At 38.9% G+C, this 20,385-nt stretch overlaps 2 protein-coding genes across 4 annotated transcripts; one reads left to right on the top strand and one right to left on the bottom strand.

Annotated features, from left to right (window-relative positions):
• The first annotated feature begins 334 nt into the window (after positions 1–334).
• On the top strand, positions 335–7,060 carry cplx2a (complexin 2a). The gene is made up of 4 exons (XM_063008735.1): positions 335–543; positions 3,568–3,652; positions 4,222–4,400; positions 6,454–7,060. The coding sequence occupies exons 2-4, from the start codon at positions 3,622–3,624 to the stop codon at positions 6,643–6,645; spliced, it is 402 nt and encodes a 133-aa protein (XP_062864805.1). The 5' UTR covers positions 335–543; positions 3,568–3,621; the 3' UTR covers positions 6,646–7,060.
• A 1,158-nt stretch (positions 7,061–8,218) lies between these two features.
• tmod1 (tropomodulin 1) lies at positions 8,219–19,828 on the bottom strand. Of its 3 annotated transcripts, XM_063008302.1 has the most exons (11): positions 19,627–19,828; positions 17,608–17,804; positions 14,333–14,489; positions 13,332–13,451; positions 11,607–11,696; positions 11,205–11,335; positions 10,958–11,065; positions 10,702–10,845; positions 9,795–9,939; positions 9,504–9,609; positions 8,219–8,839 (listed from the first exon to the last, which is right to left on the bottom strand). In XM_063008302.1, the coding sequence occupies exons 2-11, from the start codon at positions 17,725–17,727 to the stop codon at positions 8,836–8,838; spliced, it is 1,125 nt and encodes a 374-aa protein (XP_062864372.1). In that variant the 5' UTR covers positions 17,728–17,804; positions 19,627–19,828; the 3' UTR covers positions 8,219–8,835. The 3 variants fall into 3 exon arrangements, with proteins under 3 accessions (XP_062864372.1, XP_062864370.1, XP_062864371.1); XM_063008300.1 differs by lacking the exon at positions 19,627–19,828 and having other exon boundaries at positions 17,608–18,096; XM_063008301.1 differs by lacking the exons at positions 9,504–9,609; positions 19,627–19,828 and having other exon boundaries at positions 17,608–18,095.
• Positions 19,829–20,385: the final 557 nt, after the last annotated feature.

The raw sequence follows: 20,385 nt of genomic DNA, 5'->3' as shown, positions 1-20,385 counted from the left end.
CTCCAATTATGGATATATTATATACAATTACCCTAAACAACCTGGTGATGCCTGACCCTTGCACAATCTAGACACTGGTCAATTAGGAATGCTCCTTTTCAGACTTGTTAAGTCGAATCAGTGAGTTCATGATTCGGATCATCTCAGTAAAACCATGCAAATGAGTAAATTCCCATTAGATTCGTTTTGCGCATCACTGGTACGCACGAGCGCATTCGGTTCCGCGTGCTTCAGGGTGACATGGTTGTGATACTGTTGTCGATCATGTGACCAGAAAAGTGCAAGATCATCATCGCTCACACACACACACACACACACACACACACAGACGCACGCGCGCACGCACGCTGTCACGCGCGCACTCTGCAGGACGAGAGACGGGGCGCGCGCACTGGTTAAAGGAGGGTGCTTTTATTATTATAGTCTGGTCTCGCGCTCACACTGAATGCTGCAGTTCTTACAGAGAAGCATCACGCGCTCCATCAGCTCAGCTCTCTCGCGCAGGATCGTTCTGAGCAGCATCACGCGCCGCACCAGCCTCAGGTACCACAGCATCACCACACATACTCATACTACTGTACTAACTAGTATACAGATCTAATACATGCAACACTGTACCAACATACTATGTAGTAAGCGTAGTATGTAGAATGTGCGTCCAAGATATATAAAAAACAAACAATTATAACGTCATCAAAAGGTCACCATGGATACGCAATGCATACTACCATACTGCAAAGTATGTCAGGACTGCACTAATGTGGTAATCTGCATAGTACAGTAGGTTCTGTTACTGGACTGCAGCATGTCTTGTGGCTGCGTCCCAAACCACACTTATAAATCACTGTGTGCACCGTTATGCGGTTTGGTCGACAGCCAGCATCTCTCAATGACTGACTGTTTTTTTTTCCAAAAGACACTATCTTTAAGGTCAAAATGCTTTTTCCATGACTATATGATTAGAGCACATTACTTTGTTTTGAGCTTCTTGTGGCAAGATAATCTGTACAAACAATTAAGAATATGGAATAATATGGAACAACTGTTTCTTTGTCAAGGTCAAGTAGAAAACCTGAACTATTACCTTATCCCGAGAAGCAATTCGGTTGGAAGTAATTCAAGAAACAGGTCACAGAGGGCAGCTGTTAATTAAATTCTGCTAGAGCATGGGTGACACTGTCTACAGTCAAACAAGCTGTACATTGCCATGGTGTCTTTAAAAGACACCTTAAAGGTTAATTACCGCTGTTTGTTTTTACCAAATTTCCTCCAATTTTCCTTCAATTTTTACCAAGTTTCCTCCAATTATAGATACATACAATCCCCCTAAGCAATCTGGTGATGTCTGGCCCTTGCACAATCCAGACACTGGCCAATTAGGACTGTAGGCTAAAATGCTCCTTTTCAGATGTGCGAAGCATTAACATGTACAAAGGAACATGCTATACTCTTTGTATTCCCTCACCACTTGTGCAGATGCCTTGACCAGACAGTAGGAGTCATGTTGCAAGTTGATTCATTATCCAGCCTTCTCTCCTTCTCATATGTCCAGTTGTGTCTGTTAAATGTTCGACCAGGGGGATGGTGGGCTTGATCATCCAACCCACTACCATCAGTACATAAAAATCATTATTATTGTTTTTTTTTTTTTTTACGAGTAGCAGAGATTTAAAATTCATTAACTGCAAGATTAACTCAAAAACAGAAATACAACATTAAATTTATTTTATGTTTATGACTTTATTAGCTCGGGTGTTTTCACAACAGACTCACACCAAACTGGAAAATGTGATTTGTTGTTTAAATTATGGTTGATTTGATTGTTGTTTAAATAATGATTTGATTTTGTGTTTGTAGCTTAAACCTGTTTGTTTAACACTGATTTAACCGTTAGGTTCGATTCACTGAGTCAGTCCGATGAATCATGTCCCAGCCAGTCTGAATTGATTTTAACATTGATTTGGTTCACTAACAAAATTACATACACAGAACCAAGAGGAATCATTAAAGTTATACGTGTGTAATACCTTTTAAAAAACCTGGTAATATTGGAGTGTTGTATATTATTTCACCTGACAGTAATGCCGGGGCCCAAATTGCCTTCACTGTTCATACATGCCCTACTTAGAATACAGTATAATAGTTATATAGAATACAGTATGTAGAACCACATTTGAAACAGTCTGGAGTCTGGAGATTATTTCCTTGGCACAATGTTTAAATATAAAATAAATATAAAATCTTGATGTTTTAGTTTATGATTTTTAGTTAACACTGTTTTCATTATTTATTCTTGTTAAAATACACCATCTAATTTGGAATATGTAAATGCTATTTATTTCATAAAATGAATATGTGAATATCTAAAACACTAAATACTCTTCTTTACAGCTCCTTTAAATACACATTTTGGTTGAACTTGTGAATTGGTTGACCAGTTCATCAAAAGGACTACATTTAAGGGATTTGTTCATTCTCACATTGTATAATACTTACCGCAGCTGGTTATTTTATTTTATTTTTTGCAAATATACCAAATTTAGGGTCCAAACAGACTCAGATCCATCCAGGGAGCTATTGCTGTTGTCATCTGAGGGCAGAATTCGACCTAGAAATACTGGAGGCTGAAAAATAAACAATATATAACTTCATTATATGCAAGTGATTTTATTTCCACATCACAGTGTTACTACTGTTTTACTTAATGTCTTAATTGAACCCAATAAAATATATAAAACTTAAAACAGATGCTCAGCATCTCGCCCAGCACAATTCGTTTTTTTTAATCTAATAAAGCCCATCATTGGAATTTGTTGGTAAGTTCACCTAATTTGCATAAAATTGGAAAATCCTAATACAATGTCACATATCGCTCTGCTGTAAAGTCCCTTACCACTTTCACTTTGCCTGATACAGGTAAACCAACCAAATTGCCAAATACTGGATTGAACCTTGTTTGATGGAGCCTTGAATACTGTGACAGCACTGAATCTGCCAAACATTTGTGTCTGACCATCCATTCTTTTATTCTGTAGTGAAGTTAATTGAATATCTGATCATGTATACAGCTTGCACAATGCTGAACTGGTAGCTATAAACTTTTATTACTTGTTAGCGACATTAACTTAGTAGTGCTAGTGCAGAACTAGCAAGGAAACTTTAAACACTAAATACGACTTAGCAGGTTGACTACATTTACCACTATTTGGAACATTCTCATAATGCATTTTATATTTGGCAGAAGTGTTCCTTTAAGTTATTTTTAGTGATCTCAGATTTCCCACTGCTACACATTTACATTTTCATCATTTAGCAGATGCTTGTATCCAAAGTGATTTACTGTTATGACAGTATACAGTCTAAGCAATTGAGGGTTAAGGGCCTTGCTCAAGGGCCCAACAGTGGCAACCTTCTGATTACTGGTCCAGTACCTTAACCTCTAAGCTACATCTGCCCTATATGCCACATCAATCTGTTGATGACCTTCGATGTCTTAATTGTACTTATTCTGTTAAATGTGTTTAATATAATGTTTAAATGCATCCTTGGTGTCTATGTTCTCTGCAGATCTGCTAATATAGGACAAACCTCTGCTGCAGAAAGGACGACTAAAGAGGCACCATGAATTTCGTAATGAAAGCAGCGATGGGAGGTGGGTGCAGTGTGAGTGTGTGTGTGTCTGTGTGTGTGTGTGTGTGTGTGTAAGGGTTGCACTGAGTCAGCACTTCAGTGCCGCAGTGGAAATCGTTATCACATCACCAGTGCTAAAGGATGTGCTGGATTCAGCTGCAGTCAGCACTGGTGTAATCCTGCGCACCACCAGCAGGGCCTTCCATTTTTCATCACTATATATTTATTATTTATTTATTAGGATTTTAACGTCATGTTTTACACACTTACATGGTTTCATACTTCATGTCATTCATGACAGAACTGGTAATTACTGGTTACACAAAATTCATCAGTTCACAAGTTTAATGTCAAACACAGTCATGGACAATTTTGTATCTCCAATTCACCTCACTTGCATCTCTTTGGACTGTGGGAGGAAACCGGAGCACCCAGAGGAAACCCACGCAGACACAGGGAGAACATGCAAACTCCACATAGAAAGAACCTGGACCACCCCTGGGGATTGAACCCAGGACCTTTTTGCTGTGAGGCAACAGTGCTACACTGAGCCACCGTGGATAAGGTCTGATTCTGTGCATGTATATGTAGGTGGACCTCCTGATGTGGGTAAGATGATGGGTGGAGAGGAGGATAAAGATCCTGAGGCAGAGAGAGAAAAAGAAGAAGCAAGACAGGAAGCTCTGAGGCAGGAGGAGGAAGAGAGAAAAGCTAAATACTCCAAGATGGAGGCAGAGAGAGAGGTGCTACGCCAAGGCATCAGAGATAAGGTACCAGACTCATACAGTCTAAAAGAGCTCCAAAATGTTTGCAAAATGCTGTAAATGTAAAAATCTTTTAAATTTATGAGTAAATTTACTTCATATTTAGATCATTAGATTTGAGATAGTTTCTGTTATATTCTGTTAAGGGCAAGCCATAGCCTAGTGGTTAGGGTACTGGACTAGTAATCAAAAGGTTGCTGGTTCAAGCCTTACCACTGCCAAATTGCTGCTGCTGGGCCCTTGAGCAAGGCCCTTAACCCTCAGATTGTATACTGTAACTGTACTGTAAGTCGCTTTGGATAAAGGCGTCTGCTAAAAATGTAAATGTTAGTTTTTTTTTATTTTTTATGATTCGGTTAGGTGCATCCTGCTTACTTTAATTACCCTTGAATCGTGTCTAAAAGTTACTTAGTCCACTGTTGCTATCTTAATTGATTGGACACATTTTGGGTAGACACATGCCTGGGTCTCACCTTTGAGTGTGTTGCAGGCATCAGAATCAAAGTTTGTTTACATTTAAATGATATCCAAAGTATAAAATAAAGGTTCCAGTAAATCAATAAATCACATACTGTATATTATTTGTAATGCATTTTACAAGATAAAACTTTTTGGAAATTGGATTTCTAAAAGTAAAATATTGTAGCGTCAGCGTCGAGGATGGGATAGGAAATTGCTCTATTTGTGAACATGTGGACAAACACCCATTCACACACACAGACATTCATACCACATTCACACAGCCACACAGCCGATGATGCATTTCTCGTGTAGCCAGCCCATTCCCAGCCCTGATCAACACGGTCACGGTAGATCTTGATACCACAGCCGCAAGTCCTTCTGGGTAAAGCTCCACCCCCTTCTCGTCCACAGCAGCGGGTCGCTACACAGCCCCCCCCCTCAAAGGTCAACCGTCCCGGTGACCCAATTAAACCACCCCCAATGAAGTCCCTCACAGTCCCCATCTTGGCAGTTCTCCTCACCCACCCCCGGTTGGAGAAGAGATGGTGCGCTGGGTAGCTCGGTGTCATCACTCGCCACAGTCAACACGCCAGATGCCGAGCCGCTGCCTCCACTCAACGCCTCATCTGGAACACTGGCATGCCGCACCGATGCGGTCCGGCGGGCGTGGTCCAACAGGACGAGCTCCACACGCTCAGTCTCCCTGACCACCGCCCAAGCCACCAGTCTCTCACAGCCTCGGCAGTTCATGGGCCAGCGCACCCGACAACAATCCAGCGCCGCTCCCGCCGTACTGAGCTCAGAGACACCAGCACACCAACCCGTTCAACGTCATGATGTCATCTTGCCGCCAGCTGCCCAAACGGCTCCCCAAGACAAAGTCCCCCGAGGTGGTGCACCGGGTGGCTCCATGTCCGCACTCACCGCAACCCATCACGCCAGCTGCCGAGCCGCTGTCTCCACCCACTGCTCATCTGGGCCCACTGGCATGCCACACCGATCCGGTCCGGCGGGCGCGGCCCAATAGACGAGCTCTGCACGCTCTGCAAGCTCCGTCTCCCTGACCGCCGCCCGAAGCCGCCAGCCTCTCCAGCCCCAGCAGTTCATCTGGGCCAGCGCACCCGAACAGCAAGCCCGCGTCAGCTCTCGGGAATGCCGGTCAAGCCAGAGCCACCCTGAACACCAGTCCGCTCGCCAGCATGCCGCCGTCTCTCGCAGCTGGCTCCGCCAGATACTGCACTACCGCGTTCGTCCATCCAAGCGACGATCTCCACGTATCGTGAACCCAGTATCGTGAATCGTATCGCATCATGGGTAGAGTGTATCGTTACATCCCTACTTAAGTATGTAACATGCTAAATGGTAATTAGCTGAGATGATTTACTAGGCAGACTGGACTGTTTTTATTAGCCTGCTAATAATTATATAATTGATTGTTGTTAACTTGGCAGACTGTTGGTACTGTTAGCCCTTGGTCACATGCTAGTTTGCACAGTGGTAATAATGCTAATAAAACACAAACAATGCTAAATACTGTTACTATGGTTACTATTTTTATTGCATTACTAATGCTAACTCTGGATTGTGTGTGCACCAGTACGGGATAAAGAAACGAGAGGAAGCTGAGGCAGAGGCCCAGGGTGCCATAGACGCCGCGAGCGAGGGCAGCTTAACACGTCCAAAAAAAGCCGTACCATCAGGCTGCGGTGACGAAGAAGAAGAAGAGAGCATCATGGATACGGTGATGAAGTATCTGCCGGGACCACTGCAGGACATGCTCAAAAAATAACAGATATTTGTACGCAAATGTGGAAGACCAGAGCGCACAAAAAAGCTTTGGAAATTACATTTTAAGATAAAATGGTAATGAGCGCTACTGCTTTCAAACAGCAGAGGGCGCACGCAAAGCTAAATGGCAGCATCACTATTCTTTTCACTAAAGTTTGTAAATACATTTCCGTTGTGTCCCAAACGCTAGTGTTTGAGAAGAGACTTCTCATTTAAACACATACTGTGTTTTCAAATATAGTCACTAAAACTCACTTAATAATTTTGTGATGTTGAGTAGCTAGCTAATAATCTGCTAGCTAAGTCAGAATATTAGAGGGTATTGAGTTGGTAAACACATTTATGTAAGATATGTTGAATGTTTGTCATGTTATAACGTGTAAATGTTATGTATATGTTTACTGTCAATGCCAAATGTTAGCTTTGTTACATAAACATTTAATTTAAATTGTATGCTACATAATGCTAGCAATATGCTACATATGACATTAAGTGTTACCTATGTTTTACATAACATACATAAATTCTAGCTGTTACACCATGTTAACTGTTACATATAACAGTTAACGATAAATGTTAACTGTTAAAACATTGCTTTTGTTATATTTAACATAATGCTTGCTGTCACACGTAAGGTTATAACTTGTCTTTTATACGTATGTTAAATGTTAGCTTAAGTTGCACTTAAATTGAATCATAAAACAAAAACTAATAGAAACGATCCCAACCTAGAAACTAAGTAAATATGAAGTGAATTTTAAATCTGTAAATCTTACTCATAAGGTTACATGTTAGCTATGTTACATTTATCATAGCTAAGTAATAACTGACGCTAAAACCCTTTATCTTGTGTCTAAAACACATTGTTGTGGGTTGTAGAATCTTCTTAAAGTTGTCAAGTTTTCCGCACGAAAATTTACAGCAATGAATTCTAGGGTTTGGGAAACTGTACATGCAAAAGACAGAATGTTTCTAAACAAAAGCCATATTTTATCTTTAAGCAAAATGCTACTTTGTTGGCGATAATAACCATTTAAAATATATACCTATGGTACATAGTGTGCATGTCACATAGCCTATGAGTAGGTGTTCACCTTTATTTATTTATTTTGACCTGTAACCCTGGAGGTCACTTAAACATAGACATAGACCTAAACATATCATTGTATCATCTATGCATGTGTTCATAATAATGTAGATGTATGTGTGCTTTAAGAATATTTTAGCATAAAAGTAAATAATATAAAAGGCAATAATAATCAATAATAATAATAATAAATGTTTTTCATCTTTACTAGCACATTACAGACTTCAGGTAAAGGTGGCTGATATAATTATTTTTTACCAGTTTTTGAATTTTTTGAAACTGGACAAATTTTTTGCACTTTTTTTTCTCGGAACCTTTTCAGCAATAATTGTCTCCTGTGTTTGCTTGGCTTTGCAAAAACCAATGAAAATAAAGAATTTGCGTGAACAATGTTTCATTGGAGAAATGTGGCCAGTGTGAAATGTGTATGAATAAAAGAATGCAATATAATAAATGAGTATATTGTGTATTTTTTCATTGCTTACATTGTTTGTACATCAGTTTTACAAGATAAACTGAAGCTCTAATTTTTGAGTCAGGATTTAAAAAGCAGTGATCACAGACACTTATAATATTTTTATTATGCAATTACAACACAACTAACAATCCGAGCTTCAAAAAGAAGTCTTGTTCTATAATAACTGTTTGATACACTGCAGATCATCACATTTGTGCAAAATGTATATGTATTGTAATACACTAATCCCATACAAATAGACTGTTTCTAATTATATTTGTCCAATTTAAAGAATTTAGCAAAAGTTTTAACTTGTGGAAAGTGACCATTAAAACAAAAATATTTTCCACCTTTCCACTAAAAATATTTGTAGTAAAAGCACTGTCATTAAAACAGCTAACTGGGAAAATTACTAAGACACCATTATAATATGTTGTTTTACAGCTTAAATATATTAACCTATAACACTACATTAGAAAAGTGTGTGTGTGTGTGTGTATCACATTACAAACAGTAGAGCTTTAATCAGAAGAAAACCAGAACAAGACACTGTAGACCTCCAAGCCACCAGGGGGCAACGCCAGTTTTGCTGCTACACGCTTGTCCGACATTTAGGGAAAATGGGGCCACCTTCAAGCCTTCTCTTTCTAACTGCAGAGACAGAAATAATAAAACTAGAACACATTCAGAGTATCAAGTCAGGTATAAAATCTAAGAGCTCTCAGATACATAAGTTCATAAGTTAGTTTAGAAATGTAGCCAGAGATTGTAGACACACATCGAAGAACGTGAAGACAAAAAGAAACTGAAAGTTGTGTTTAACAAATCAGGGCAAGTCAAAATTTTATAGAGAGTCTGCAGAGCAAAGTCTTAGGCAATTAGACATAAAAAGTCAAGCAGAAGATGCTTACAGGTTGTCAGGAGCCAAGTGTCAGCACAGGGTCCCAAGTTTTAATCCAGATGCTAACTGTTACCAAACTGTCTTATTATTAATTTAATAAATTTTATTATATGGCAGTGAAAAAAAAAATCAACTGCCATACAATTCAATATTACACTAGGAAGTTTTCAGTCCTCCTGATGTGCCTAGCTAAACTTTTAGAAATCCCTGCTGGACACATGGTTTAACTCTCAAGAAAAAAAGAGGATCTTGGTCAGCCTATTTAAAGAAGCGAAATGTCTGAAGAGAAGGAGGGACATGGAAAGCCTTTAGGGAACAAAGCTGAAATTACACTGAAATGCAGCAAGATGCTGAGCTTTGCAGACAGGAGGAAGCAGCCTTCAGGGCTTAAACTCCAAAAATATCTGCAATTACTTGGGTTTCGAAGAGAACTTGAACTTTTTACAGAAGGCTCGCTCCAGCTCGGGGACGGACAGAGTGAAGGTGATGGCTCCGTCCGAATCTGAACGGACTACCCGTACTGCAATAAACAGATTTTATAAACGCCAACATATACGATAAGTCACATTGTAATATATCCGTGGCAGACATGGCAATTATCAACACAGTAAAAAAGAAACCCTTAACATTGCAGTAGTTCTAAAAATGTAAATATACACTGTAAGTTGTACAGGGTTAATGTGACATGTGATGTGTTTGTGTTACCCAGGTCATTGTTGTTCATCATGGCATTAGAGCAACGTAAGCGAGGACCCTGCTGCGTAAAGTGATATCCGAATTTCAGCAGGGTGCTGTTCTTCTCCAACATGCTAGCTATCTCCATCTCCACCTTATTACCTAGAGGTTGACTCTGCCCCACAGACACACAAATTGAAAAAACAACATAACATTTTAAGAAAAGAACATGTGTGTATCTTGTGTGTAATTTGTACTGTTGTTAGGCAAGAGTGAAATTATTTGCCTGGCCACCAGGGAGTGCTGCCAGCTAGTGCTGTAGGTGTGTTAGTGTTTTTGTTTTGGATTAACATGACACTAAAGTGTTTGTGTTGTAACATTTAAATAGTGTCTTTTATATCCTGTTATTTTTGTGTGTATTTATCTTGATTATTAAATTATGGAGTGGACACAAATACCATTAGGATCTCTCACCATAACAGATCTTAAATAATCCCATGTGCTGAAATTGATTTGCCTGTAATCCAGCTGGTATTTATCCTAAAGGCCTAATTGACAGGACATCCGTCTCAGTTGCATCCACAATGAGTCTAATGAGATTGTCTTTGTCTCACAGCCGACTTCCGATGGCAAAGCATCATTGACATACAGTTTGTTTCATGAAATACCACTTCATGATTACCCCTGTACAGGTGCCTTAACCAGCAGGTAGAGAACTTAGAAATTCCTCACTTAATGTCGGGCCATGTCAATATCCCAACTAAGTCAGGTGTTTACATATTATGGCTGAAGAGTGTACAGTGATATCTTGTAACTTAATGTCCCCTAAACTCAAAATCTTCAAGGTACCACTGTATATAATTCTTTTAAAATCACAGTGATCTGCACCATAGTGCCCACTAGTGAAGGATCTAACCCTGCATAGATTCTAACGTACCTGGTTGTCGATTTTAAGCTCCTGCAGGGTTGTGTTGTGCTGCAGCGCCTCCACTAGAGCCAGAATTCCATTTCCGGTGATGAAATTGGATTCCACGTTTAGACTCTTCAGTGTGGTGTTTACTTGAAGCATGTTAGCTAACGCCTGCAGCACAATACCACACAAATCAATTACAACAACAAAATACAGTTGTTCTAAACAAAGCTTAAGTCTGTTAGAACAATACTGCTGCAGTGTGTGTGTGTGTAATACTTACATAAGCTACAGGGTCGTTGCTTCTAGTTCCTACGATGCTTAGTCGTTCCACAACTGTGTTTTCTTTTAGAGCCTCAGCATATGCTTTTAGAGTGGTGATGGGTATATTCTACATCAAAACATCACATTCATTTAATGCAATAAACTTATTACATACTGATATACATTTATTTTATACTTTATGGATAAAGTCTTCATGATGGGTATATTAATGTGTTGGGCTTCTTCAGTAAATAGGTAGAGTGTACCTTGATGTTGTTAAGATTGACCTCCACTAATTCAGAATCATTGTGTTTAATCTTCAGTAGGGTTTCTTCTACATTGGTGTCATTGGGATGCTCGTCGGGGATCTGCTTATACTGAGCACACTGGATCACACCTGAGCAATCACATTTCAATACATAGTTAGACCTAACCAATTGCATTATTATTCCTAACCAATTACATTACATATCACCACTGCCGACCTACCACACCCAACCATTAATAGATGGATTAATTAATCTGACGCTAAAGTAATAAAAAGCTACACTAATTTGGATTAAACTCATCTGGTGGTAAACAGATGTGGGTTTTGAAACAGTTGGATATAATAAAATATGGAAAGATAGTAATGTGTGTGTGTGTGTGTGTGTGTGTGTTAGACTCACTGTTTAACCCCTGTTTGTTGACGATGGTGCTGCTGGCTAGAGCTTCATAGTACTGCTGGTTACTCATCAGAGTGTGCATCCCTAGAATAGCTAATCAGACCCATATACAGAAAAACAGATCAGATAGATTAGACGAGGTAAACACTGAGGTACAATCTCTAACTGTACCTCATCAACAACCATGTATACCATATAAAATACTGAAACTTAAAGGAAACGATAGACAGTTAACGAGGGACAAAAATGAGATCAGACACTAAGGGTTAAATGTTTAGTTGATCACAATTAATGTCGTCAAAAATGTTATATGTATTAAAAAAAGAATAAACATAACTATTTACTATATACATTTACCAAAAACTGTTATTACTGAAGAAAATTGATTGAATTTTTTCAGGTTTTTATTTTTAATAATTGATTTTTTAAATTTTTTCAAATAAATTATTTAACATCATCATATCATTCAGGCCATATTTCTCAAGTAGAATGTATCAAGTAAGGACTGGAAAAATAAGAATGAGCCCTTATGCACAGTAGTGAGAAACAGCCGTAAATCAGCAGCAAAACATTATTTTTCTACTAAAATTATTTTAAATTATTTCAAATGACCACACATGGACACACACAGACACAATCAAGTGTTTGCACAGCGAGCTGGTTTAGCATGCTAGCATGCCGTATAACCTTTTGGGAAGTCCACAGCTTAGAATAGAGAGAGGCAAATGAAGATGACTGAAGAAGAGAAGGAAAGACACACAGTGAGAGAGAATGTAGAATGAGGAATGTTAACAGTGAGGTTATGAAGGATTTATCTGTTGTGAAATGAAATGTTATTAATGTTTGTGAACTGAATGAGACTAAAGTGAGGAAACAGGGTTCAAAGTAAACAAAAATGAAACGTTAAATAAGGTTTAAAATTAAGACAACAGGCTAATTTAGAGTCAAGAAAAGTTCCTCAGAGCTGCTGAAAATATTGTTTAATTATGTAAAGTAATGCTTAAATACTTAAATGTTAATTTTAAACATTTAAAGATTTTAAGAATATACATTTTACAATAATAATAATAAGAAATAAAGGCATAAATTATTATATATATATATATATATATATATATATTAGGGCTGTCGAAGTTAACGCGATAATAACGCATTAACGCAATCTCAATTTAACGCGATTAAAAAAAATAGTGCCGTTAACGCAAATTCTAGTTCATGTTGAGACTTGACTGGTAGAACCAACGTTTTAATGTCGGACTTGCCACCGTTGTTCATTTGCGGTTTGTTAAAATAATATAACTGAGAGTCGTAGGGATGCACTTGCATAATAAAGAAATAAATACACGGTATATTCACAAGTTGTCGGGAGCAAAACACTTCATTAACTTAATCTGTTACGGCACTGAATACCGGAGTCAAGCACGCTAGTCCATGAACTATGGAAGCCCCAAAAGGGTCAAAACACACTCACTTCGTGTAGAAACGTCCACTTTTCACATTTCACTTAAAAAACCTTGTTTTCTATAACATTTACACAGATTTTATTTAATGCGATTAATCGCGATTAACTATATGAAATTCTGAGATTAATCGCGATTAAAAATTTTAATCGTTTGACAGCCCTAATATATATAGGTATAAAGGCAATAATTACTTCAATAAAATAATAATACAGAGGAATCATAATTTCAGCCATGTCAATAAGACAAACTATATGTTAGTTCATACCTGCTATATCACAGAGTTCTGCATCAGAAGCGTTAGCTAAAGCTTCTTCTAACTCCGGCTCCAGTGTAACATCCTCCAGAATCGGATCCACCGCCTTCGTCTTCGGTACCCATGGCTTTCCTACAAGCAACAAACACACAATCTTCTTTATCTTCATCTTTCATGTTCTTCTCTTTTTGTTATTTTTCTAACTCTGAAATATTTGGTTTGATTACAAGATCTTTTAACTGGACATAAGGTTTCCACATAGTAATCGTTCAAGGTCAATAGTTACCATGATACAACAACACTAGCTCTACTGCTAATCACTACTAATCACCTGAGATGCCACAGCAAACACCTAACATGCTAGGAACCACTAGGGCAGTCAAGCAACCAACCAAGCAATCACTTTGGATACCATTGCAATTTTTGATCACCAGAGCAATGACCTAAGACACTCTAGCAACAGTATTGTAGAAACCTTTCATAACAACTACCCAGCATCATTTCAGCTATCACCTATAATCCCTTAGCAGGACCTTTGCAACCACTAAAAAACACCACACCAACCACCTAGCCAAGAACCTAACAACCACTTAGAATATCAAAGCAACCCCCAAGCAACAATCCTAGCATCCACGTTAAACCACTACACCAACCACCTAGCAACAACCTGAAATACCCTAACACTACCTAAGCAACACCTTAGGAACCATCTAGAACACCATAGCAACTGCTTAGCAATTCCCTAGCAACCATCTGGCAACACACTAGCAATAACAAGGGAGTTGCTTAAGCTGTGCAATCACTATTTTAGAAAATGCATTTTTCCTGTTCCTGTCTAATAGATTTTTGTCTGCTAACACGTTCTACACATTTTTAGAGGCTCCAAACTAATACCAGAATGCTAGCTCTTTTGCTCAGCAGCACCCCAGTATTCATATGGGATACAATACTAATAACCTAGCAACACTTTAGAACTGCCTAGAAAATTTTAACAACCTGTATTTAAATGTTACCTCTCTTCTCCCCGGTGAAGGGTACAAGGTCGTCTCTATCTGGATGTTCTATGGCCTGTTTTTCCAGGTGAGCAAGAAGGTTATCTCTGTGAAACATTCCTGTTGGAGCTTTTTTTGTCTGATCCCTTTGCCTCAGACCTGCTGGCAACAGAGCATTCTGTAACACAAACATTTCAGTGTTATAAAATTATATACAGTCTGCTTTAGAAAATATATAAGCATTTTAAAGTCACAGAGTCTCTAAATCTACAATTAAATGCCACCTCTATGCCAACAAACTACTAAAATAGTGTTCCTGAAGAAGAACATTTTATCTAAACTTTAACATAAGCACATAAAGTTTGCTAGATGCTTCTAAAATATTGATTGGAACTGGGTTTCATAGACAGATTTTAAAAAGCTGCATTTTAGCAACGTACACATAAGATGTGTTTGGTAAAAAAGGTAAACCAACTGGTGCTAGTATGATAAAGGAATAGTAAAAAAAGTATTACTATACTTGGCACTATGAGCTACATTAAGTGCCAGGAGATCAAAATCAAACTAGGCTACCTCTGCTCTGCCAGAAAGGTAAAGCTGGGTTGTGGTTGGATCTCATTAAAAAGCTGTGGACTGAGCTGAAGAGTGATTTGTTTAAAATATCACTAAAAAATATCATAAAACTAAAAATATACCTGTGCATGTTTTATTTTCAGTTCTGATTGCAGAACATAAAGCAGACTGACCTGACACCACATTCATAGCATGTTCTTTTGAGAAATAATGTTTTACATTACTGTACATTGTCGAGGGTGAGGGTAATAAAGGTGTCAGCAGTAATTTAGGGTAATAAGTGCTCTGTGATTTACAGTATGATTTACATTACTGTGTGTATTCCATTTTACTAAATGTGATCAGTGACACTTAAAGCACTTGAAGCCAGAGAAAGAATAAAGCCAGGCGCTAACTCACCAACACATTCACTATCTGTACACACCTATTAATAACCTACACTACAGACAGGTACATCACTCACACACACGTTTACAGACAAGAAGCAACCCCAGACTGGATGTATTTTTAGCATACAGCAAACTACACATATAGTAAGCTGTAAGATAAACGGTTATGTGCACACTGCTCAATGCACAACTTTGATTTCTGATTAATACTTATTTAGTTTTAAAATGTTTATGTCAGCAGTTTCAAACTGATGATATTCCCTAACCAATCTGTATGAGCAGATTAGAACCTTATCCGTTGCATTAAAAGCCATCAAACCAAACATATCTGCTCTAACACAATCATGTTAAATATACTGTATGTCATTATTTAGAATTTTATGTGTCAATATAACTAATAATATGAATTATTATTAATAATTATATTTTAAATTAAATATTAGTTAAACTGACAAACAATATAACAATAATTAACTTTTTATTTTGCCTTCTAATTCAAACATTAAATATTACATATTTTAATTAATTAAAAGCTATGTTGTTCTGCTCTTAAAAGACAAACTGCATTAAGTTAGACTGACATTATTACAGTGAGAAAACAGAAACGTGTTGTTGGGGTAATTTTATTCAGTACACTAAGTATGGCAGCGTCCCTGCGTAAATGTGTGTGTGTGCAGAAAGTGATGCTGGACAAATAGCAGAACACAGTACACTTCAGTTCAAACTTATCAAATCTCCAGCTGTTTATCTACAAAGCTGTCAAATCCCAGCAGAAAATAAACTGACTAATAACAGCACACAAGAACAACCATTCCCTCAGCAATCCACCCAACCATTCCCTCAACACTCCACCCAACCATTCCCTCAGCAATCCACCCAACCATTCCCTCAACACTCCACCCAACCATTCCCTCAACAATCCACCCAAATGTTCCCTCAACAATCCACCCAACCATTCCCTCAACACTCCACCCAACCATTCCCTCAACAATCCACCCAACCATTCCCTCAACACTCCACCCAATCATTTCCTCAACACTCCACCCAACCATTCCCTCAACAATCCACCCAAATGTTCCCTCAACAATCCACCCAACCATTCCCTCAACACTCCACCCAACCATTCCCTCAACAATCCACCCAATCATTCCCTCAGCAATCCACCCAAATGTTCCCTCAACAATCCACCCAACCATTCCCTCAACACTCCACCCAACCATTCCCTCAACACTCCACCCAACCATTCCCTCAACACTCCACCCAATCATTTCCTCAACACTCCACCCAACCATTCCCTCAGCAATCCACCCAACCATTCCCTCAACACTCCACCCAACCATTCCCTCAACAATCCACCCAATCATTCCCTCAGCAATCCACCCAAATGTTCCCTCAACAATCCACCCAACCATTCCCTCAACACTCCACCCAACCATTCCCTCAACACTCCACCCAACCATTCCCTCAACAATCCACCCAATCATTTCCTCAACACTCCACCCAACCATTCCCTCAGCAATCCACCCAAATGTTCCCTCAACAATCCACCCAACCATTCCCTCAACACTCCACCCAACCATTCCCTCAACAATCCACCCAACCATTCCCTCAACACTCCACCCAACCATTCCCTCAACACTCCACCCAACCATTCCCTCAACACTACACCCAACCATTCCCTCAGCAATCCACCCAAATGTTCCCTCAACAATCCACCCAACCATTCCCTCAACACTCCACCCAACCATTCCCTCAGCAATCCACCCAAATGTTCCCTCAACAATCTACCCAAATGTCCCCTCAACAATTCACCAAACCATTCCCTCAACAATTCACCAAACCATTCCCTCAACAATTCACCAAACCATTCCCTCAACAGTTCACCCAACCATTCCCTCAACAATCCACCCAACCATTCCTTCAACAATCCACCCAACCATTCTCTCAACAATCTACCCAAATGTTCCCTCAACAATTCACCAAACCATTCCCTCAACAATTCTCTCAACAATCTACCAAAATGTTCCAACAGTTCACCCAACCATTCCCTCAACAATCCACCCAACCATTCCCTCAACAATCTACCAAACCATTCCCTCAGCAATCTACCAAATCATGTCAACAAAACCTATTAAAATAATTACATCAATAATTTAATAACTGCATCACAACCAACCAATCTTATCACTTAACACCTATACAACTAATCAGATCATTCTGATCACATATTAAAAACAAATCTGTAATATCTCCTTACCAATAACACTAAATTACCTAACACATCCAATCACATCACATTAACAGCGATCACAAATATAAACAATTTGTTCTTACATCAGGATCGAGTTCTTCAAGCTCATCCTCTAACCTCCTTAGTTCTTCCTCACTGAGTTTCTGCAGAAGCTCATCCTCATCCACATCCCGATACTTTTCCATCTCCTTACGAAAAGACATGATGAACAAGAGGTGGTGGAGGCAGGGACAGAAAGAAACAAGAGAGAGAAAAAAATGCCCCCCCAAACCCTCGACACCTGGAGAAAAAGAAAAACATGATGTGATTAATATCAAAAAGATCTTACAAAAAGCCTCAGTACACACATATGAACATGATATTTTCTCCATATTCCTCACTGTTGCAGCAGTAAAGAGGTGAATCCCAATCCAGCACATCAAGCACCTGAACATTATGCTTCTAAGGCTTTTTCAAATCATATGATGTGCCATTACAAACCAAGTGAGCTGCACTGGTTTCTTTTGAGTGTAGGTCTGCAAACCACTAGAAGGACCTTCATTGCTTACGTCCACCCGCCCAGTGGTTGAGAACCCCAGCAGTACTGGACTGATAATGAAAGATTCATTGTTTTAAAAATATTTTTGACACAAAGGCTTTGTGTCTCCAGTCTCTTTCTCATAATCTACAAGTCCCCCACACACACAGACAGACACAGCTGTTGAATTGCAGTAGCAAGCAATAACAGGTGTGAGGAGTCACTGTCAAACACACACACACACACACGATCAGAGTATTTATATCCATGTACATCCCTCCAACTATAACTATAGTTCAAACTGTTCAGAGGTAATGTAAAAAAAGTATTTGCCCTTTAAGTTAATAACTAGTTGTACTATAATGCTAAGTTTTTGGATCTCACCACAACATTACACTTGGTAGGCCAGGTCCTGACCCAATAATGCACTTTAACTTACACTACCACCACTACGTTTACTGTTGCTGAATGTTTTAAGACATACCAAGATGTTGTCTAAATTGTTCCTCTTAAATAACCTGTCTGCTGAAGGTTTGCAATAATCTAGGAGCACTGATGTTTCTCTTGGTTTGAAGTGGTTTCCTTTTTGCAATACTGTAGAAACTTCATTTCTTCGTTTCTTTATTTTGTTAAGTCACGAACTTTAACCTCTGCTGAGAACAGAAGTGTTTTAGTGTTTTTTGGGAGTCTTTAATCTTTACATTGTTGCTATACCCCTGAATAAATCTTAGCAAATGCCAGGTTCCTGGTTGTGTCTAGCTAAATCAGCCTATCAATTAAAGTTGATTAACTTGTAAGGTAAAGTGTTTATTGGTCAGAGGGTTCTAATTAATGCTTTACGAGAGCACAAATCTAAAATATTTCAGTTGCAACATTGTCAGCTCCAGAATCGTATCAATTGCAACAAAATCATTAAAAATGTGTATTTTACACCTATGTTTCCAAGCTTTTAAGCAGTCTCTCCTGGCTTCCTGCATTATTGAGGCATAAATATTTAGGTGACAGAAGTCACATTTACTTAGTGGTTCATCATGAAGGAGGAGGATATTATAGATACAGAAACAACACTGTTAGAGTATGGCGAGCTTCATAAATCAGACAACAATTTGAATTATTATGTATGTGTGGGGTCACAAGCCCCTGGTCACCCCTCAGTTCTGGCAGTAATTGTAAGTAAACAGCATCTGTATTTTACATTATTTTCACTGTTTATTATACAGCAAAAGAAAAGACAAATATTAAGCTGTTGGTGTAATATAATTTAATTAATGACCTACAGGTTTGTACATTAATGAAGCATGTTTTCAAATAAAAATAGTTTATTACTTATAATGTCAATTTATACATGTGGCCAGTTTAGTAAATGTGTATTTAAAAAAGAGCTGCTGTTAGCTTGTTTTCTGTATGATGAGACGGTTTAAAGAACTTTATATAATGTTGACTAATTAATGCATGTGTTGTTAGATAATGAGAAGGATTAGTAAGTAGTTAGAAGTTAATGATGGTAGAAGAGCAGCAGTAATTAGTGCATTATATTACACACATTTATTTGATCTCGGTGTGTGTGTGTGTGTGCGTCTCTTACCGTACACACTCGGATGGATGGTCTGTACTGGGATCTATATATAGCTCTGTTGATGCTGAAGTTGAATACTTTGACCACATATGGCTCTGAAAGCCGGTAAAGCACGCGCACGAGCCGCTGCACACCGACAAGTACTGACAGAAGCCGAGACTCGCCGAGCCCGAACAGAACCGAACCGAACACGGGAACAGGGTGTGTTAATTCGGACTGGTTTCCCTTTGATCCCAGTCTGGTCTAAATCACTCGCAGGGCTCGTCTGCACGCGTGAAGCCCCGCAGATCCACCAACCCGCTCGTGTCAATCCGTCTGACGTCGCGAGGACCGCCTCCCACTCCACGTGCTGCACTTTCATATAATTCAAACACGAGTTAGTCATTGTTCTGATCTTAATCTTCACTTAACATGAGAGGGAGCTGGAGGTGGTAGAGATGAGGATTCTTACTGGAAGTGACAAGGATATATGAACATTAAATCATCTTCTGTGCTTAATGATTCTAACCACATGCTGATGGTAGCACCCTTCACACACATCCTTCAAGATGTAAAGAAATTCTGATGGACTTTCAGGCCATAATCCATCTACTCCATTGCTCAGTGGTCCAGGATCTGTCCTTCTTCAAAACGCAGCATTGGGGTTATTTACATTTACGGCATTTAGTAAGTCGCTTTTATCCAAAGTGACTTACAGTATACAGTCTAAGCAATTCAGGGTTAAGGGCCTTGCTCAAGGGCCCAACAGTGGCAACCTAGCAGTAATGG

Source organism: Trichomycterus rosablanca, chromosome 14 (assembly GCF_030014385.1).
Source record: "Trichomycterus rosablanca isolate fTriRos1 chromosome 14, fTriRos1.hap1, whole genome shotgun sequence".
Classification (NCBI taxonomy): domain Eukaryota; kingdom Metazoa; phylum Chordata; class Actinopteri; order Siluriformes; family Trichomycteridae; genus Trichomycterus; species Trichomycterus rosablanca.
The sequence above is the reverse complement of the archived record's forward strand: the minus strand, read 5'-3'. Positions and strand labels throughout refer to the sequence as shown.